Source organism: Coenobita brevimanus, chromosome 39 (assembly GCF_032717465.1).
Source record: "Coenobita brevimanus isolate Jiangsu-jjx chromosome 39, ASM3271746v2, whole genome shotgun sequence".
NCBI lineage: Eukaryota > Metazoa > Arthropoda > Malacostraca > Decapoda > Coenobitidae > Coenobita > Coenobita brevimanus.
Window position 1 is genome coordinate 15,279,397 of NC_136992.1, and position 22,766 is coordinate 15,302,162.

A 22,766-nucleotide genomic window follows, 5' to 3' on the forward strand; every position below is an offset into this window, starting at 1 on the left:
TCCATCCTCTCCAAATGGCCAAACCACCTTAGTGTGTTTGTCCTAACATTTCCTATCATATCTACATCCACATCACAACGCTCCTTCACATCCTCATTTGTCAGTCTGTCTCTCCATGTGACTCCACATGCTCCTTTCAAATAACTCATTTCCACTGCTGTTACTCTTGTGTCCCTCCAAAAAGGTCCAAGCTTCACTTCCATACGTTAGAGTTGATCACAATAGTGTCATGTAGTAACTTTCTCACTTCCATGCTCACTTTCCTGTTTCTTATTACTGCTTTCAAGGAACCAGCAACGTTTCCTCCTTGTTGTACCCTTTCAAGCACTTCACTCTCCAAACTTCTATTCTTAGCCATCACACTGCTCAAGTACTTAAAGATACTCACATTTTCCATTTCCTCCTCATCCAGCCTCACTGTACATTCACTGACTTCACTTCCCTTGAAGACCATAACTTTACTCTTCCCTACATTAGAAGTGAGTATGGAAAATATTTAGCAGTGTACAGGATACTTACAACACGTCCGTGGCTGTCACAGAGATTAACCCTCCTCCTCTATGGCTCTGACAGTGGTGAAGGTGCATTTGAAGCACGTACAGTAATTCAGTGTTGCGCTGCACTTAATCCTTTGCACTGTGAAATATAATTGTTTAACACTGCACATTCTGTTCTTATTTGCGCCACGCTAGTTGCAACATGCCAGTGTTGCACTCTGCACTTAATCCTTTGCATTCTGAATTCTAATATCATAACACTGCTCTATATATCTATCTTTTGCCAGACTCCATAATCCCATAAGGGATGGCCTTTTGTCTATGAGTTATTTGTTTTACAGGGAGGGGCACTAACCCTCCACCAACCCACTTGTTGACACGTATGGAGCACGTATGGTTTGGTTATATGGTTACCACCCAGTGTTGTAAATGGTTTCTTGGCTTACAGGAAACCAGTTGGCTTGTCAGTCATTGTAAAGCCACCTGTAAAGGAAAGAAAAGCAATAAGAAGTGACAAGAAAGGTGGGAGAAATAGGAAGAGAGGAGAGCAGGCACAGAAAAAGAATGATAAAGGCTAAGGAAGAAGTAGGCAGCACTACATCAAGTGAGTGGATGATGGTCGCCACCACCTACCACTATAACACTGCTCAACACTGTAAATTCCTATGTGGTCTAGTGGTGAGGTATAGCAGTTTATTCACTATCCACCACAAAAGCGAGCACGTGGGCAGCCATGGTGACGAGTGTGCAGTCACGACGGTAGGTAGGCGGGAACTGGAGAGGATGCCGGGGCACTCTAGCAAATGTCGCCAGAACTACGTGCCAAAACACAGCTGTTCGTCACCGTGCGGCAAATTTAGGGTAGGGATGAACACATCAACTTTTTTTTTTTTTTTTTTTTTTCCTCCAATTTGATGTTTTTTTGGCCATTTTTGGATCCAAGCCCAAAATGTCCAGGACTTGGGGTGTCTGGGACTTGGGTGTCCGGTTCGTAAAGGGATTACTGTATATACTTATCCGATAGAGTCAGTCCGAACGCTGTCAGATTAAAAGGGGTGCCAAATCCCTGGTCATGCGCTTCTCTGCACAAAATGCATCCAACCAGCTTGATCTCTTGTTAGTCCTTTAGCCTCACCAACTTCCTTACCTTTCTTCCTCACTCACTTATCCACCATATCTCTCCACCTTCTTGGCCTACCTCACCTCTTCCCTCCATCAAATTCTCTCAGATATGGATTTTTCACCACTCTGTTTTCATCCATTCTCTCCACATGACCATATCATCTCAGTACACTCTTCGATTTTGGTGTCCACAGATTTCCTCATTCCTCAGTTTCACGAATCACATTATTCCGTAACCTATCCACTCTCTGTACGTCATATACATCCCCAACAGTCCCATCTCCACTGCTCTTACTCTTCACTTTTTATTTTCGCGTCACAGCACAGTCTCACACCCGTATGTTAAAGTTGTCACTATCACTTCTTCATGTAAGCCTAGTGCCACTACAACACTCAAGTCTCTGTTTCTTAACAAGGCCTTCATAGCACCAGCTACTTTCCTTCCTTGTGTCACTCTACTTTCCACCTTTTTTTTTTTTGTGCATATTTTCCCCTCTTTGGTATTACTGTACCCAGGTATCTGAGCTCTCTTACCAATTCCAGTCTCTCTCTCCATTCTCTGTAACATCACACTGGGAGTCACCTTCTCTCTCAGTAACCATCACTTTCCTCTTTTCTACATTTACTCTCTAGGCACGACACTCACAGACATCTACAAAACTCTGCACTAGTCTACCAAGCTCTTGTCCAGTATTTGCATGTAGCACAGTACTGCATCATCAGCATACATCAGATATGAGATATTCCATCCATCATCATTCATTACCAGTGCCATCCCTCTCTCCATTACTTTTGTTTTTATTTCTCTCATCACCCCATCCATATATACTATGTATTGAACAACCATGGGAACATCACACAACCTTGTCACAGGCCCACATTAATCGTGAACCATTCACTTAGATGTCCATTTACCCTTACACATGCCTCAGTACCATCATAAAATCTCTAACGGCATGTAGCAGCTTACCATCTATGCCGTACATGCGTAAAGCCTTCCACAGTCCTTCTGTGTCTACTTTGCTGTATGCTTTTTCCAGATCCATAAATGCCATAAACACCCTGTAGTCCTTCTCACAAGCCTTCTTCACTGTCAGTCTCACTACAGATATTTGATCCACACATCCTTTGCAACTCCTAAAGCCATGCTGTTCATCTGTCTCATTATAAATATTTGATCCACACATCATCTGCAACTCCTCAAGGCACCCTGTTCGTTACTCACTATCCCATCTGATATCTGTCTTACTTTCGTTTCATTTCCTTTTTGAAGGCTCCAACATGCTTGCATCCGTCAGCCTTGGTCGCCTAATGGCGGCTCTCCATGCTGCTTGATCTCTGGCAGCTTCCCTATTCAGTCCTTTATTCCTGAGGTCACACTCAATGACCTCGTACCAGATCTTTTTAGGTCTGCCTCTTGCAGCCCTTCCCCCAGCATTAACACTCCTCACTTTCTGCACCCAGTTATCATCCACCATCCTCTCCACATGCCCAAACCACCTCAATCTACCTCTCCTCATCGTAACACCAATACATTTCAGTCCCATCCAACCCCTCAGCTCTTCTGTTGTAAACTTAGTTCCCCCAGGCCTCACACCCTGGGACGCACTGTACATCCATCTAATCGTTGTCATTTCTGTATGTTTGAGCCTGCAATTATCCTCTGCCTTTAATACCCAGGTCTAGCTACCATACAGCATTACACTCCTAACACGTGCAGCATACAAATATCCCATAGCACACAGGGAGAACCCTCTCGATGTCAGGAGAGGCAACAGCTCCCTGAACTTTTCCAACCACTCCTCACTCTAGCCGCAGAGCTAGCTCCAGCCCCACCTCCAGCACATAACATGTCTCCCAAATAACAAAACTCTTCTACACACTCAAGAGACTCACCAACAAGTTCAATCCATTCACGCCTGACAATCTCCACCTGCTCTCCCCGACACACCACACACATGAAATTAGCATTATCTCAGTCTACCTCTAATACCACTACATCTCTTATGCACCCACTTATCACAGATTACACAAAGTGGAATTACTTCCCACACCCTTGTGGGATATTGCACATGGCCACTCCTCCTCTTCCTTGACAGTACCTTCACCAGCCTTAGATACCATCACTTTTGTTTCATCTGCATATACTCATATGCCCTTGTGCCCCATATCATCTCTCCACTTCCTAAATCTTTCGTCTGCCTCCCTTTCATTCTCTGCAATCAACACTTTCTTTATAATAATTCTTCCATTTAGCTTTCCTATAACACTCTGATAGACTTATGCCACGATAATTCTTGCACTCACTTCGCTCACCCTTATTTTTGTACAGTGGTACAGTTGCAGCCTTTTTCCACTTTTCTGGCACAGTTTCACTCATCCATGCCTTCTTACATATCTCCAACAAGCACTTCATTCTGCTCTCTTCACTACACTTAATCATCTCTGCAAACATCTCAGCAACGCCAGCTGCTTTCCCATTTTTCAACCGTTTCATAGTGTTCTTCACTTCTGCAAGTGTCATGTACCCTGGCACTGATTTCCTTCTCTGCACACCCCCAAACCAATCATGTTTATAGCAGCTCATCAGACTTTCAAAATATCATTTCCATTTGGTCCATACTTCATCCCCATGGGTTAATAATCTACCACTTACATCCTTCACAGTTTCATGCTTCTTTCCACTCACATTTCTGCACATCATCCCAGAATAACTTCTTGCTTTCAGAGTAATTTTTATTAATTATTCTTCCTGGATTATCATTTACCTCCTTCATTTTCCTATTCACTACCCTCTTTAAATGCTTTTTGCTCAGTATAATCAGTTCCTTTTTCAGTTGAACCTCTGTCCACTCGAGCCACTTCTTCCACAAGTTTCAGTATTTCACACAAAAGAAGTTATCTCCTCACTTATTATTGCACAGAGCACTGTTTGTTGCACACTTGTCCTGTTATTTGGCAATTGCTTATACAAGGAGGGTGGAAAGGTTACAAGATGATGAAAAAGGGGCAGAATATAAGAGGGAAGTGGAGGAGCAATTGGGGAAATATGGATTGGAGCAGATGGAGGATGTGGAAGGTGTGTGCAAGATATTCATGGAAAAAATCTGTGCAGCATGTGAGGTGGTGTGTGGGGTGAAGAGAAGACAAAAGGGGGTGCGGGGAACATATGGTGGAGTGAAGAGGTGAGAGAGGCTGTGGTACAAAAGAAGAAAGCATATGATGAGTGGATGAGAAACAGGGGCGTGGAAGAAGTTGAGAGATAGAAGAGAGAGTTGTATGTAGAGAGGAAGAGAAGTGAAAAGATTAGTAAGAGAGAATAAGAAGAGAGTAGATGAGGAATTTGGAAGGAATTTGAGTGTAAAGTGGAGGGAATGTAGGAAAATGTTCTGGAAAGAAGTTAGTTGGGGAGTGAAAGATAAAAATGGTAGATTACTGGTGGAGAAGGGAAAAAAAAGTGAGTAGATGGAGAGAAGATTTTAACAAATTGTTGAACATATAGAATGAAAGTAATGTGAGTGTAAGTGGCTTGGGAAGGGCTGGGAGACGGAGGGATTTGAGAAGCAAGGAAGAAATCAATAGGATGGAAGTTGTGGAAGAGATGAAGAAAGTTAAAATGGGGAAAGCCCCAGGAATTGATGAAGTGTGTGGTGAAATGCTGAAGCATGGAGGAGAGCTAGTAGGAGAATAGATGTGGAAGATGTGCGGATTGGCCTGGGAGGAAGGTATAATTATTCCCCTGTACAAAGGAAAAGGGGAAAAAAAAGTATGTGGTAATCATAGGGGCATTTGTCTTCTTAGTGTAATAGGAAAAGTATATGGTAGGATACTTATTGACAGAGTTAGGGAAAGAACAGAGGAATTAGTTGGAGATGAACAGGGAGGTTTTAGGAAGGGAAGAGGTTGTGTAGATCTGATATTCATTCTTAGATCTTTAGTGGAAAAGTTTCTAGAGAAGGGAAAGAAGTTGTATGCGGCTTTCGTGGATTTGGAGAAAGCATATTAGAGGGAGGATAGGCGAGGATTGTGGAAAGTATTACGAATATATGGAATAGATGGGAAGTTGTTGAATGCCTTGAAGAGTATGTATGAGGGTGCTAAGGCTGCAGAGCTTGTGGATATTGAACTGAGTGAATTTTTCTATTTGAAGGTTGGATTGAAACAGGGATGTGTCATGTCTCCATGGTTGTTCAATCTGTACATGGATGGGGTTATAAAAGAGATACAAGGTAGTGCAGTGGATGTTGGAGTGACCCTAATGACAGAGAGCAGTGTTTGGAAACTCCCTGTACTGTTGTTTGCAGATGATACTGATTGTTGAATGAAGACGAAGGGGAGCTGCAAGGCTTGGTGGATGAGTTTGGGAGAGTATGTAAGGAACGGAATCTAAAGGTGAATATAGGGAAGAGTAAAGTTATGGTCTTCGAGACAGGTGAAGCCAGTGAATGTACAATGAGGTTGGATGGTGAGGAAATGGAAAATGTGAGTGTGTTTAAGTACTTGGGCAGTGTGATGAGTAAGGATGGAAGTTTAAAGGGTGAAGTGCTTGAAAGAGTACAACAAAGAAGAAAGGTTGCTGGTTCCTTGAAAGAAGTGATAAGAAACAGGGAAGTGAGCATGTAAGTGAAAAAGTTACTGCATGACAGTATTGTGATACCAACTCTTAACATATGGAAGTGAAGCTTGGACCTTGCTGGAGGGACAGAAGTCAAGATTGAGAGCTATGGAAATGAGTTATTTGAGAAGAGCATGTGAAGTCACATGGAGACAGATTGACAAATGGCAAAGTGAGGGATCGTTGTGGTGTGGATGTGGATTTGATAGGAAGCATTAGGAGAAAGACCTTGAGGTGGTTTGGCCATGTGGAGAGGATGGACAGTGAGAGACTAACAAGGAGAGTGTATGTGAGTGAGGTGGAGGGGGGGGCCAAGGATGAGATGGAGGGATGGAGTGGAGAGGTATATGAGAGAGGGGTGTGTGAGCTGGGAGCAGGGCAGTGAAATGGCGGGGGACAGGGCGACATTGAGACGATTTGTTTGTGGCCACCCGTCGTGAGATTAAAGCATCTGGCAATAAATAGATAGATAGATTTTTTGTTTCAGTGGCCTTGTACATGCGAGACAGTTAGGTCACTTAGGGAACACAAGAGAGACCATCTTATGTGGGAGATGTGGGCGGGTGGATGAGTGAGATGGGGCCTTCAAAGGGCTGTACAACCAGCTTTTACTTAATGCGCGATCAGAGTGCGTGAACCTCACATAACACAGAAGGCAATATTTGAGGCCAGGAGATGGTCAAAATGCGAGAATGACAGATATAACGTGGGTGAAAAAATCTGCCCTTTTTTTTGAAAAACATAGTATGCTGCAATGATAGGGATTACGTGACCAGAGGCTACAAATTATGGTTTAAACGGTCATTATGCGTAAAAATTGGTCATAACACGGTGGGAACAGACAATACGGGCAGCAGTAGTCATGGTGCAGGTTGCATCAGCCAATGATGTATGGCTGTCACATGTTTGCTGGGGTGTCATCGTGGTCCTCTGAGCATTTCTGCTGCCCCACTTGAGCCTACCCTCTTCCCGCGCTCTGGCTCCACTCGTGCTGTGTGTTATCTTTGCTTTTTTTTTTTTCTTTTTTTTTTGCCTCAGAACCCCACTTCCCCTCCCCCCAGCAAGCCCACAACCTCTTCAATTCAAGGTGAGGAATCCTCCAGCATTCGTTTGTAATAAAGTCATTATTGGGTAGGTAAATGTCGTGGGAAAAATCCCTGAAATTGGCCCTATAGGTGAACTTGGGGCTGGCTTGGGTACCGTGAAACCCGTTAACATGCAAACATATGGCCCAATAATGCGAAAATCTCATAATGTGGGACCTTCCAGGGACAATATTTGTGCGTTATGTGAGGACTCACTCTGTAAAAACTAAATGCCAGTATTTACAAATGAGAGCATCTGGCGTTCCTGTTTTTTGTACAATAAATAAATTTGCTGTTCATGCCAGGCGTTCGTCACCTGGTTATGGTGTAAAATAGTATTGGAATATGACAGGAGGATAAATGTCACCAGAAACCCCCCTTTTGTGTAACAAAAATATTCATAAATACGATAGCCGATTTTTCTCTCAATAAACACTGAATAATTCAGGAAAAAAAAATTCCTTGGCAGGCTAAAATACCTTATATGAGAAATACAGGGCTGTTCAGGAAGCTTTACAAGACTAAAATATGTTCTTGTAAACGAATATGAGTAAACAAAACATCCATGGTGATGAGGTGGCGATGTGGTGCATAGTATTTGGAGTTAATATAATAAACTGTGCACCTAAGGTAATTTCAGACTGCCTATGTCATTTCTCAGTAGGTTTTTGATATGGCAACAGTATTAAAGTTTATGCATTAGCCAGCTCATTGTTATAGTCGTCACATTTGAGAGGAAACCTATAAGCTTCTGCCTCTAGTTGAATAATATCTGCAGTGAGACAATCATGGTACAGTAATACTCTGATATACGATACCCCTAGATGCAATACCTCAGCTTAACGGTGTGGGTAGAAGTACTGCTACATCCCACCTAACGTTGGCCAAACCCCGGTTTAACGATGGGGTTTTATTTTTTTTACTGATTTTGGTGATATTTTAGACTAAAATTGTGTGGTTAGGGTGATTTATAAACAGTTTTTAGACTTAGATTAATGTGTTTTAGCCATAGGTGGGGTGAACATTGTCATTTTGGGGTACAGTATACTGAGTTTGATTTTTTCCAGACTTATATTTTACGATTCTCAGATTTTATTTGTTGGCTTTAGTGAGTTATAAACTGGTGTTAGGCATAGGTTAGCTTCTTTTGCAGCTGTTAGGCCACTTAGATTGGCTTTAAACTTGTTTTTGGGCTCATATGGGTGGGTTTTGGACTTGGTTTGTGGGTGGAGGGGGAGAACCCTAGGCTGAAAAGCGCATCCCATTATGTTAAAACAACCCCAGTATACGATACCCCGCCTAACGATGGGTTTTTACCTAACCAATTGCATTGTTAAATCGGGGTATACCTTTGGAAAATAATGGAAAGCCATTTTTTTAAATGTAGAGCTTCTTGAAGTATATCACATGCATTTCAAGTGTACATTTGATTCATGCAGCAGCTCCAGTGGTTGCTAACGTAATCATTGAAAGTCACAGTACTTTTTTGGGTACAGTACTACATTTCCCCATATTTGAGGCTAAATAAGTATATAATATATAAGGAGTGTATATATACAGTGCTGTATTATATTACATGGCCGAAATTACAGATGTGACTTAGGTCAGTGTTGGTAAATGGTTTGTTAGGTTTGTATTTGTCACCAGCTTTAGTGTTCACCTATACCGTTAAGTTACAGTAATGGGTAAGAAAATAGAGCATATAAGTTGTTCATCAGTCCCAACAAATAAATGCAATCATTTAAGTTCTTTATTGAAATATGTAGTTTATTTTTGCACCAAAATGAATTAATAAGTTGACAAGATAGGTAAAGGTACTAGATGTTAAGAGTGAATTAGACACTTCACCAGATCCTGTTTCAGAAATCTGCCACTAGGTTCGTTTCTGTCGCCCAGCTCTGATGCAGGGTAGGCATTGAAAAAGTTGCCATTGCTTAATTTCTTTTTAATTTTGACACAAAGTAAAACACCTCAAAACACATTTTACGTATCAAATTACTCAGATGACATGATATGCTACAAAGAAATTACGATATGGGAGCCTTCTGATTATATATAATGTACAGTATTATAAGCGTCATTTTGTAAACTCCACTTTTGTCAGTTTACTCATCTCTGTAAGGATAACATAGAGACGAAACCTAGGCAATTTTACTAGAACCATACATAAAGCAAGGTAACAGTAATTAAAATTTTTGTCATTTGTAAGTATCCACAAAAGAAAACAGATATGTAGCCACAGATTTGGCAGCAACATTCGATATGCTGCCCTGCCTGACGTATAACTTTTCATAACAATACGACCTGTTGGACATCTTGATCATCTTAGTAGCCTAAGTCAAACACAAAGAATTATTTTAACCCTCCCAGGCACAGTCACGCGATTCGCGTGACGTCGCCTTGCACTAGGTCTTGCACAGTCACGCGAATCGCGTGGTTTAGGCACAAAAATATTCGTCAGAAAAAAACTTATAGGCCGATTTGCGTGATTTTTGGGCGCGTCATAGGGTAGCCAAGGCTTTCTCGAGGTAAGTCATTGGCAACGCTGTGTCGCTTCATCTCCCTCACCCCGCTCCCTCCAACCTCAGTCATTGTCAAGCAGCCAGGCGGTGAGAGTGACAGCTCGCGTTTCCCTTTAAATCCTCCATTATTTTCCCCCTCTTGCCCAAAGCAAAGGCCCCTATTGACTCAGTGTGATAATACATTGTATGTGAACATATAGTGACGTGATATTGTCGATGGAACATATATATATGTGTTGAAAAGGAATAATGGCGGTTAGGAATCGTTGGGCCTTGGAGAGAGACGCATGGTCAGTGTAGCGGGGTTTTGCCACTCCGCCCCCCCGTAGGCCGTATGGCGTGAGTGGAAATACGTATATAAATGAAGCCAAGGCATAAATATATATTGTGTGAAACATACTGTGGATGGCTTGGTGAAATTATGGAGCCAGCAAGCGTTACGTATGGCATGAAACAGAGTGTTGTGAAGGGGCAAACCTGAAGTCGGGAGGGGAGAATTACCGGTGTTTTAGGGCTGGAATTATTGTGATTCTGATAGTGTAAATGCGTATGGAATTGTATGAAATATACGTCAAACAAGCTGCGAGTTTCCGTGAACGAGTGTGGTGTGTGCTAAAAATAGCGTTGCCTCATACTCTCAGGGAGAAGCTGGCTCACACACACACACTACATAACTCCTCATCTTCAAATTCCTGGTCTAACTGGATCAACACCCCTGGAGGAAGTGAGTTCTGCAAGTTTTGTTGATATATGTAATAATCTATTACCATTACCTCTCACACTTTCAGACAAATAACCATTTTCTCCTACAGATTACACATATGAAAGAAAGTAAATCTCCACAGCAGTAACTATAGAAGAGTTATGTTTATGTGCAGTAGGTTATAACAATAGAAAAACATCCATGGAAGATGTAACAGTCTGTACAGATAGGGGGAAAAAAAAGTTGGTAGCATAGTCTTCAGGCAGGTGTGCAAGGAAAAAACAGTGTGTGTAAAAGTTGGTAGCGATCGGAAGAGTAACCTCACTTTGTCGGCCAATTACTCGAAAACTATTAGACATCGATTTCCTGTTACAACCATCATCAATACCACTAAATTCTACGTAAGATCAATACCAGAATGTAAGCCTTTGGTAGCGTTTTGGGGGGTAAAAGGCGAGAGAAATGTTTTTGTTCCTAGCGGTTGTTGTGTGACAAGCGCTCGGAGTAATAACATCATTTTGTCGGCCAGTTACTCGAAAACTATTAGACATCGATTTTCTGTTACAACCATCATCAATACCACTAAATTCTACGTATGATCAATACCAAAATGTAAGCCTTTGGTAGTGTTTTGGGGGATAAAAGGCGAGGGAAATGTTTTTTTCCCTCGCGTTTGTTATCAGTGACATTCGCTCGGAGTAATAACCTCACTTTGCCGGCCAGTTACTCGAAAACTATTAGACATCGATTTTCTGTTACAACCATCATCAATACCACTAAATTCTACGTATAATCAATACCAGAATGTAAGCCTTTGGTAGCGTTTTGGGGGGTAAAAGGCGAGGGTTTTTTTCTTTTTCCTCGCGTTTGTTATCAGTGACAAGCGCTCGAGTACTAACCTCACTTTGTCGGCCAATTACTCGAAAACTATTAGACATCGATTTTCTGTAACAACCATGATCTATACCACTAAATTCTACGTATGATCAATACCAAAATGTAAGCATCATGTTACGTTTTGTGCGAGAAAAGGCGGTGGAAATGAGTGTCTCTTCCCGGCTGTTACCATTGAAAAATGCTCGTAGTAATACTCTCTGTTTCTCTGCCAATTACTCGGAAACTATTGGACGTATCGATTTCACGTTTGAACCATGATGAAGAGCAGGAAATTCTGCATATGTACAATACATAAATATGTAATATTTCTGATAAGAATTCGTTGTTACGTAGACGGGAACATTGCGTACGCCTTGCGCGCATCACGAAAGTCAATCACGTACGGAGTGCCTAGTACTTTTTTTCGATTTACTCGAGAACTATGAGGCGTATGGGGTTTTCCCGTCACAGTGGGAAAGCTGGATAATTGGGGCATATTACTATGTAATAAAAACATTAGGTGCCTGGGAAAACTTTGCTCTCAGAGGTCAGTGAAATTTTTCCAAAAATGGCTCTCAGTTTTTGGCCATTTTCTCGAAAAGTATACATCGTATCTCAACCGGATTGGTTTCGTTAGAAAGCTGATGAAATTCTCTATAAAAACTTATTAGATCATTTTCCTGTATGATGGAAAACCTTCAAACGGCGATGTTGGGAAGTGAAAAAAGTTTACTCGACCATGCTTCCAGGGCTAATAACTTTTTTTGCTGGTGTTTTCCTGTGTTTTGGTCATGTTTATCAGAGAGAACAAACATCGATGCATACCTGGAGATAGGTTTCATGGGAATACATGGATTTTTGGGTGGCGAAAATAAGGCAAGAATGTGTTTCATTCGCTCAAATTTGTTCAAATTTGCCGCGCAAGCGCTCCCCGGCCGGGCGGCTTCGTAGTGAAAATTCCTGCACCAGAAAACTTACTGAAACTTACCGTGCGGGAAAGGGTTAAATGTTTCCCTTGCTCCATTGCACGGTTTAGTAGGTTTACATTTCAACTCCTTGTACTCTGCTATGGTTATAGTGTCGTACTACACTGCCATTTGTTTGGATTAATATGGCAGATTCACCAACTAAGCGTTCATTAAGTACATTATTTTCAGTGGAACAGCTTACTTCTTTAATTCATGCTAAAACACACACATCAAAAGTCCTTAAGGTAATTACCTTATACTAAACGGCACACAATTTATTCAAATATATGTATATAGACAGCACACAATTTTAGTCCCCAAGCTAAGATTCTCTGAGAGCCTGATTTGAGCATAAGTGTGTTGGCTTTAATATAAAAATTTGTTAGTAAAAAGTGCAGATTATTTCATGAGACTCACAAAAAGGAAAAAACAACTTGGGCCAACTTTCTTCCCCAAGAGCTTTTCTTCCTTGTAAATAGCTACAGGCGTAAGGAAATGGCCTGTACCATGCATATATAATAAAAAAAAATGGTTAATTAAATGGAAATTACAGTTGCTGTGCTGGAGGAGTAAGTGGTTATAAGAAAGGCAGGGAATATTAGTTTGGGTGGAAAGGTTATACAAAAGCATGAAGGGAGCAGTTAAGCAGTGACTGTGACTAACAGGAAAAAATGAGATAAATATTTAGTGAAGAAGGCCAACATTAAGCATATGAACAGTTTAGGAGAAAACTAGGAAAATAGAACAGTAAGCAGTCTGAAAACATATAAAGCAGAATTGTAAGAAAGTACTGTAGAGGTGGAATGCTTTCTGGGGATCTATCAAGCAGACTGGGATAGAAAAAAAAATGCTGTACCTGGTAGCTTAAGAAATCACTGGACAGTGGTTGAAGGGAAAGGTAATAATTAAGAACATGAATACCAGAGAAGTATAATTGCTGAGCTAAAATGGAAATTTACTATTAATAACTGGGATGGAGAAGGTGGCAATTGTATAGGGGGAAAAAACTAGCCACATACATAGAAACTGGATAAACAGCTGTGACAGTACACACGTTTGATAACCTTTATTTTCCAGCTTGATCTGCTGGCCATTGCTGCATGGTAGGTGTGGAAAGAAATTGCTGAAAAAGCAAGTGGATGAGTGTTACTGCATCCCATATCTTTTGGTGCTACAGTGGATGTCACTATTCAACCAGCTTTGTAAAGAAGCAAAGCAGTCCCCATGCCAAAAATAATTCTGTATTAACTATGGATTTACATCTTCCAATATAAATTTATGAATATGGGATGCACTGCAACATGAGTGAAGGTGCACATGATCTGGATATACGGATGTATAGTTTCTGACTGGTGGGGTGGCAGGAAATATACCTTGGAAGTCTATGAGGCATGTGATAATACGTTAACTTTTCTCGTATAAATTCAAATCTAGATATCTTCAGTAATTATTTCATGCAAATAATGGCATAAAGAGAATAAATAATAATTCTTGCTCGGCCAGTATAGCATACTGTATCTTGCTCATAAATGCATCCTCCTTTTGCTTTCTACTATCATTTTTTTACCCAAATCTAGTGCAAATATACACATTTTCTTCATGAAAATAACAGTTTGGAATGGGTTAGCGATGTGTCTGGTTTATTAAACAGAAGAAACATTCAAAATTTGTGCGCTGTTAGCACTCATGCAGCATATTCTCGACCAATCTAGCGACTGTCACGGTATCCAAACTCCTGAACTGGGTTTTGCCAAGGCTGATGGTCCAGATTTTTTATACTAAGGATGAATGATGCTCAGGAGTGTTTGATGACTGAATGTCACAGTTGGCCCGCCTGAACTTTTGTTTTTTATAGTACGACCCATTGGGGTGTCATGAAGGATGCTGCCTGCGCAGAGGCCTAAGATGGGGTTCTGCGTGTGTAAGCACAGAGCGGCCATCTTGGGTCACAAATCTAATTGTTGGCTTGTATGTGTCATTGTGTCCTCCCAGGATTGTCGTATGCGGCCGTCACAATTACTGTATTGCATAAGCTAATTTCACCATCGTTATTGTAAACTAGGTATAACTTTTAGTTCATTGGTGTGTTGATTTATCTCATACTAAACAAACATATACAGTGCCAAGACATGACTATTTCTTATCAATAAAAAATTGGGCAATGCACGAATAAATCTTCACTCCAAGAGTGCGGCCCAGGGAAAAAAGTTTGGGAACCACTGCTGTAGAGGCACCTGCCTCGGCAAAAGAGCATTTGCAGCCCAGCTGCTATATAAATAAGACCTCATTATTGTACAAAACAGGGATACGTTTCAAAGTGCAGAAATTTTTTTTTTCATACATCTGGCTGTGTTGATTTTTTTTTTTTTTTTTTTTTTTTTTTTTAATGCGAGGAAGAAGGAACCAAAGGCCATGGCCCGCAGTAACAGTTCCCTCCAAGAGAAAAACAAAATACAATAGAGAGCCAAATTCAAGATCCGATCACTTTGAGATGCCTGGACACACTGCGTTTGAAAGACTGGAGATCATAGGCAGCAGGAAATACAGATAGAGGGAGACAGTTCCAGAGCTGACCTGTTGCATAAATGAAAGACTGGGAGTAACGGTTAACTCTTGCATTAGAGAGTTGGACAGAAAAGGGATGAGAGTTTGCTGCCAGACGGGTGCTACGCGCCCGTCATAGAGGTGGAGGAATGCAAGCAGACAGTTCAGAGGAGCAGTGACCATTAAAGTAGCGATAGAAAAGAGATAAAGATGCAACAGTGCGGCGAAGAGACAGAGGTTGAAGGGAGTCAGTAAGAGGAGGAGAGTTAATGAGACGAAAAGCCTTTGACTCCACCCTATTGAGAAGGGCTGTATGTGGGGAGCCTCCCCACACATGAGAGTTGTACTCCACACAGGGGCGGATAAAACCTCTGTATAGAGTCAACAATTGTGCAGGGGTAAAGAAAGAGCGGAGTCGGCTTAGCACACCCAATCTCTTGGAAGTAGATTTTACAAGAGTGTAATATGGTCTTTCCAAGATAAGTCCCGAGTAAATGAAACCCCAAGCATGTTCAAGGATGATGCAGGATTAAGCTGAATATTATTAAACATTAATGGGTATACCTGTGGAAGATTTTGTCGGGTTGATAGGTGTAAGAACTGAGTCTTAGATGCATTAAAGACAACCATATTATTTTTACCCCAGTCAGCGATACGAGCCAAGTCAGACATTAGGTGTGCCATAGCCTCATCCCTTGTTTGTTGGAGTAACTGTTGAGATGGGCGTTGCGGGAACCGAATGGAAAGATGAAGGGTGGAGTCATCAGCGTATGAGTGGATAGGGTTAGATGTACAGCTTAGAAGATCATTGATGAATAAAAGGAAGAGAGTTGGTGAAAGGACAGAGCCCTGAGGAACACCACTGTTGATAGATCTAGGAGAAGAACGATGGCCGTCTACAACAGCGGCTATAGAACGACCAGAAAGGAAGCTAGCGATGAAGGCACAGATAGAAGGATAGAAACCGTAGAAGGGCAGTTTGGAAATTAAAGATTTTTGCCAGACTCGATCGAAAGCCTTTGAGATGTCAAGAGCAATGGCAAAGCTTTCGCCAAAGTCCCGAAAGGAGGATGACTAGGAGTCTGAAAGGTAGGTGAGAAGATCGCCAGTGGAGCGTCCCTGACGGAACCCATACTGACGATTGGAAAGAAGGTTGTGATAGGAAAGATGCCTTTAAATTTTTCTATTAAGAATTGACTCGAAAACTTTTGAAATACAGGACGTTAAAGCAATTGGACGATAGTTGGAGGGTTGGGAGTGGTCACCCTTCTTTGGGACTGGCTGAATGAGAGCAAACTTCCAGCAAGAAGGAAAGGTACAAGTTGACAGACAAAGGCGAAAGAGTTTGCCTAGGCAGGGTGTAAGCACAGAAGCACAGTTCTTGAGAACAACAGGAGGGACCCCATCAGGCCCATATGCCTTGTTAGTACTGAGGCCAGTGATGGCAGAAAATACATCAACTGAAGAAATTTTAATGTCAGCCATGAGGAAGTCAGAGGGGAGAAGTGATGGAGGAACAGCACTGGAATCGTCTAAGGTGGAATTGGAGGAGAAAGTCTGTGCGAAGAGATCTGCTTTATCAGTAGAAGAAATAGCTACAGAACCATCAGAGTAGAAAAGAGGAGGGAAGGATGATGAGGTAAAGTTGTTAGAAAGATTTTTGGCAAGGTGCCAGAAGGAGCGGGAAGAATTTGAGTTGGAGAGTTGAGAGCATTTAGTATGGATGAAATTATTTTTAGTAGAGCGAAGAACAGACTTAGCACGATTCCGGGCAGAAACGTAAAGATGATGTGATTCAGGGGTGGGTTGGCTCCGGTACCTTTTGTAGGCCTTCTCCTTGTTGCGGACAGCATTAGAACAAGCGTGATTAAACCAAGGCTTTCTTGCGTTAGTCAAAGGATATGAGAAAGGAATGTATGCTTCCATGCCCGAGAGAATAACCTCCGTAATGCGCAAGGCACACTCAGATGGCTCACGGCCATGGAAGCAATAATCATTCCAGGGAAAATCAAAGAAGTACTGCCTGAGGGCCTCCCAGTTCGCGGCTCCAAAATGCCACAGACGACGTTTCCCTGGAGGGTCCACAGGCCGTACCAGAGTGATAGGACAGGTTAAGGTAATAAGGTTGTGATCGGAGGAGCCCAACGGAGAGAAAAGATTAACAGAGTAAGCAGAAGGATTAGTTGTGAGGAAGAGGTCAAGTATGTTGGAGCTCTCTCCAAGGCGGTCAGGGATACGGGTAGGGTGCTGTACAAGCTGCTCTAGGTCATTAAGGATAGAAAAGATGTAGGCTTGTTCACCAGGTGGATCCGTGAAAGGAGAGGAGAGCCAAAGGTGGTGGTGAACATTGAAATCTCCAAGAATGGAGATTTCAGAGAAAGGAGAAATGGACAGAATGTGTTCCATCGTAGAAGTAAGATAGTCGAAGAATTTTTGATAGTCAGTAGAATTAGGGGATAAGTAAACAGCACAGATATATTTAGTCAGAGAATGACAGGAAAGCCGAAGCCAGAGTGTGGAGAATTCAGAAGAATCAAGTTCAGGAACACGAGAGCAAGATAAGTCGTTGCGTATGTATACACAACAGCCACCTTTGGCTTTGAAATGAGTATAGAGAAAGTAGGAGGATACAGAAAAGGGTTTGCTGTCGGTTGCCTCAGACAGCTGAGTCTCCGTCAGAAAAAGAAGGTGAGGTTTAGAGGAGGAGAGGTGGTGCTCAACAGAGCGAAAGTTAGATGAAAGGCCACGAATGTTGCAGAAATGAAGAAGAAGAGAGTCAGACAGTGGTTCCAGGCACCTCGAGTCGTCACCGGGAGAGGGGCAGATGGCGGGGGCATTTATGGTCCCCCCCCCTGGGGACTCCGAGGCTTGATTAGTAGACGCCATTTTTGTTGATTTTTGAATAGGAAGTGTAGTGTGTACTGTGCATGTAGTTTGGTGAAGATAGTTAGAGAAATTTGTACTGGAGAGCATGCTGGCCTACTCTCTGTGTAACTGAGACACTGATTTGGGGAGTATATAGAAAATATGCTTTATAGGTGGCAGTTGACTGTAGTAGGGTTTGTTAGTGTTATGTAAGGTGGATTTCCATGCAAAAAAGAACAAAAAAAGCAATGAGAACTTACAAATGAAATCTGAAATATATATATTTTAGCAGGATGATGTACCTGCCATTGGATCGCTAAGAGCTGTGAGGGAGGGTGAGGCCTCTCCACTCACATCTTTCCCAGCTGTCATCCCCACCACAGCCACCACCACCACTGCCAACACTGCTAGCACCACCACAACCACCAACAGGACCAAGTAAGTCCAGATCATTGTTCTACATTTTTCTGCTATTATCATAGTCTTACATTTTTTTTCTTTCTATCTGTCTAAGAATGAGGTGAAGTAGGATTTAATAAACAAGGAATTATCAAGTATGAAAGTTGAGGAACTATGAGTACATACACAGTTGAATTTAATTTTTCAAATGATGCTCTTTTCTTATCATTACATCACATTTCTCTCATGGTGTGTATGGTATGCAACCTAATATTAGACTTTAGTATTTTCAGCTTCATCCAGTTGTGTACCTGCAAGAATAAAAGTTTGCCAATTGCTCCACATTATCTGCCTCATAGTTAGGGCATGTCAGTTAGTTTACTTCCTGATACATCCTGTAAGAAAGAGTCATCTGTGGGCAGAGACACATACTAGGCTTTTCTCGATATAGAAATATTAGCTAGCAGGGAAAAGTGAGATAAAGATGCAGTGAAATGTTTGGCAAACTTTTGTCCCTGACCATATCTCCATTTCAGCTGCAGTACAAGGGAATATCCATTTATGAGGTTACTAGAGTTTTTAGGGATGAATGGGGAAAGAGAGCGTGCTTCTTGTATGGCGTAGAACTTCCCATACAATAGCTGCTTCTTTCCTCCAGACAAGACATGAACTTAATATCTTGAATTCCTCCAGCCTTTATACTTTCATAGATTTTGGGTGCAGAAGGTGAGAAGTGTTAATATTGGGGGTGGGGTTGCAAGGGGTAGACCGAGAAAGATGTGGGACGAGGTCATTAAGTGTGACCTCAGGGTTAAGGGACTGCACAGGGAGGCTGCCATAGATTGTGCAGCATGGAGAGCCACCATTAGGTGACCAAGGCTGGCACATGCAAGCATGTTGGAGCCTTCAAAAACGAAACAAAACAAAACGAAACTAGATTTATCTAGGAAACGAAGTTTTCTTAGTACCATATTCAGATTTGTTCAGTACTGTATCAGATTTACCCTCGAGGCCAAGTCATTTTTTTCTTTACTTGACAGGAGGTCAGATTAATTGCAGTGTATGTAAGGAGGAGTAAATATTGGATTTGGCACTGCTTTTTAAATCAGTAATCACTGGAGTGACTTTCTGGCAGGTGAAGCACATCTATTGAAAAAAAAAAAAAAAAGTGGAGATGGTTACACTGGTGAAGCAGATCCAGGATTCTGGGGGTCATGAATGGTCAGATTCATTTCATTGAGCATACTGTTACTGTAATAGCTCTCACTTATTGTACTTTCCCTTTCCTTGCTTTTTGGGTCCTACACCACCCCATCTTTAGGTAAGAAAAAGAGGCCAGGATGATGATATTACTAAGGAAATTTTGTAACCCTGCCCTTATATTTAGTGAAACCAATGTTAAGCTGGCATCATTGAAAGGAAAATTTTTATTGGTGAGTATTAAAATACTGTAATAATTTAGGTGACCATGAACTTGTCACAGGAGTCTGTATTACCACTTAGGGTAAAGTGCATTCTTGTTTATCATATTTATTAAATTTCCAGAGATAATAATCGATTGGTTGAAGAAGAGGAGGAGGAGACCAAGAAGGAGGAGAAAGAGAAGAGGAAAGAAAGAGAAAAGGATAAAAAAGAGCATGAGAAGGAGAGGAAAGAAGAAGCTGCACGGGATGTCAGTGAAGAAGAAGATGAGGTGGAGGAAGATCATCATATCCTACCTCCAGGTTGGTTTCATATATGAATATATTTGTTGCCTTGTCACAGACTACTGCAAATGTTGATATTGTTGGTGGTGGAGGCGGTGATGGTGTCGTTGTTGTTAGCTCATTTGGACATGAGCCCAGTGGTCTGCAGGACACAGGCAATAACAGCCATATGCTCCTAGAGATGTTGAGGTAGTAGTAGTAGTTGTTCCTTAGGCAGTCTGGCCGAACAGCCCCGAGTCCTAAGGAAGGCCATGGCCGAGACCGGGCCTTTACACAGAGCTCTCAAGGAGTGTATGTTGTGTTGTTGACATAGGTGATTGTGTGCAATGCAGTCTTCCATAATGTGCTTAATAGTATGGGGTGCTGTGTTACATTTTGGACAGGCATCAGTGACGGAGTCATCCAGCCTCTTCTGGTAACTTAAGAGGCCAGGTGGACCCTGTCCTCATGAGGGAGACAGGATTCAGAAGGGTGGATATCAGGAGGCCGTGCATGCACCTGTGTGTTGTCTTTAAGTGACTGAATTTATTTGAGTATGGATATGCTTCTAGATGCTGGTCTGTGGTGGGCGAGGGGGGAGAGATGACAGTATTTGTGTACGATATCATGTGCTGGGTGTTGTTCTGATGTTCCTTGGTGTGTGTGGATGTGCTGCCTTGTAGTGTAGTGGATGTTGTGGGTTTGTGGAGGCTGCTGCAAGAATTTGGGTGCCTCTCATGTCTAGGTGATCCTAGACTTTGAGGACTTTGGTTTCTTGATGTAGGTGGTCTCTGGGTGTAGTAGCTGTGCAGCCTGTGATTATTTTTAGAGCCTTGTTCTGTATGGTCTGTAGAGTGTTGTAGTGTGTTTTAGTGAGGTTAGGAGTCCAAACAGGGCATGCATAATTCATCACTGAACGTATATATTGTTTGTATACTGTGGTGGTGGTTTCTTTGTTGTCCAAATGTTGTATGGGCAAGTGACTTCAGTCTGGTGTTATATTATTTTTAATGTTTGTGATGTGTTGTTTAAATGACATTGATGTATTGTATGTTACACCAAGGGTTTTGTGTGTGTGTGTGTGTGTGTGTGTGTGTGTGTGTGTGTGTGTGTGTGTGTGTGTGGTAGGGGAGTGTTGTTTATGGTGAGGTGTGGAATGTGACTGTGTTCGGCTGTCCAGTTTGTGAGAAGGGTCACTGTAGATTTGGCTGGGGCTATTTTGAGCCCGTTTGTGGTGAACCATTCGTGTAGTGTGTTGAGGTAAGGTTGGAGGATGTGTGCAGGTGTGTTTGCATTTTGGTGTGTACATGTAAGTGTTATGTCATCTGCATAGGAAGCTATGTGTATCTGTGGGGTGTGCGTATGTCAGAGTAGGGGACAAAACAGATCCTTGGGGGATGCCATTTGTGAAGTTTCTGATGTCCGAAGACTGACCGACAAATGTTACATGTGCACGTCTGCCTGCTAAGTAGTTTGCCAGCCATCTTATTGTGTTATGTGCATTTTTGTGTTGAATGTTTTGTTTGTGAGGTTGTGGTGGGAGATGGCATCAAAAGCTTTGCTAATGTCTAGTGTGACTAGGAGTGTTCTGTGTGGTGGCCTAGCTGATTTCATGCCATCAAAAACTCTCTGTGTAAGGCCTGTAAGAATAGCGTTTGTGGAGTGTTGCAGCCTTAAGCCATGTTGTGATGGGGCTAGGGGGATGTGAGGTGTAACTAGTTGTAGTACCAGTCGTTCAGTGACTTTAGTGGGAGTGCAGAGGAGTGTGATGGGGTGGTGTGAGGAAGGTAATGTGGGGTCTTTGTTGGGTTTATGGATTGTGATGATAATGCCATGCTTCCAGATGTTGGGTATTATGTTGTGTGAGTAGCTGTAGTTTGATATGTTGGTGAGTTCTCGTATGCCTTGTGGTCCAAGGTGTTTAAGGTGAATGTTGCTTATGTTGTCTGGTCCACAGGCAGATGAGTGTTTAAGGTTGCTAGTGATATGCTTCGTCTGGTTGTAAGTGAAAGGTGCGTAGTCTGGGTCTGTGGGGAACTGTCTCTTATGGCAGATGATATGTCGGTCGTCACAATGGGGGTTTAGATGGCTGACATGTGAAAAGTGATTGATGAGAGTGTTTGCTTGTTGTTTGTTGGAATGTATGGTGTCTGTTATTGTGATGGCAGTGTGTGATTATGTAGTGTTGCTGTTGGAGAGTGTGATGCTGTTTAGTGTTTTGTAGAGTTTGCTGGTGTTTGTTTTGTGGTCAGGTGTTTGGAGATAATTATTCCATTTTAATGTTTGCTCTTCTGATATTTTATTGTTTATTTGAGTGTTGAGTTCTTGTGTTTGTTGTATGGTGTCTTGTGTATGGGGTGTTGGGGAGCGTCAAAATGTGTCCCGTTGAATGATGAGGCCTTGAATTTCTGGTGTGAAGTTGGGGTTGGTGTGAAGTTGGGGTTGTGTCTCTTTCTGTTGCCTCTAGGGATGTGTCTTTTGTCTGCATTTTGTATAATTGTATTGACAGTGTGCACAGCGGTGTTGATGTTTGTGATGGATGTACTGTTAAATGTTTCAAAATGTTGTTTGTTTAGTTGTGAAGGTATCCCAGTTGGCTCTCTTATAATTAGTGTATGTGTTCTTTTCTTCCATTCTCTTCTTTCTGTCTTTCCTTCATTCTTTCCTTGTTCTTCTGCCTACGGGTGACTTTACACTCACTCTTCTGTCGTTCTTTCCTTCGTTATTTCCACATCCTTCAGCCTGTGGATGATCCTACTCTGAGTGACAAGCCAAATGGTTTCCTGTGCACCAGGAAACCATTTACTACTCTGGGTGGTAACCATATAACCAATTTTTGGCACCTGGTGGTTTAGTGGGTAATTATTGCGCTCCAATCGGATTGA

At 42.0% G+C, this 22,766-nt stretch overlaps 1 protein-coding gene across 1 annotated transcript in view; it reads left to right on the top strand.

Annotated features, from left to right (window-relative positions):
• The window catches only part of LOC145396864 (protein phosphatase 1 regulatory subunit 16A-like), a 130,043-nt gene that overhangs the window by 103,393 nt on the left and 3,884 nt on the right, over positions 1-22,766 (top strand). Inside the window, exons 8-9 of the mRNA XM_080270151.1 lie at positions 18,087-18,235; positions 19,742-19,889. Coding sequence (XP_080126277.1) covers positions 18,087-18,235; positions 19,742-19,889 — 297 coding nt within the window. The remainder of the gene's footprint in view (positions 1-18,086; positions 18,236-19,741; positions 19,890-22,766) is intronic.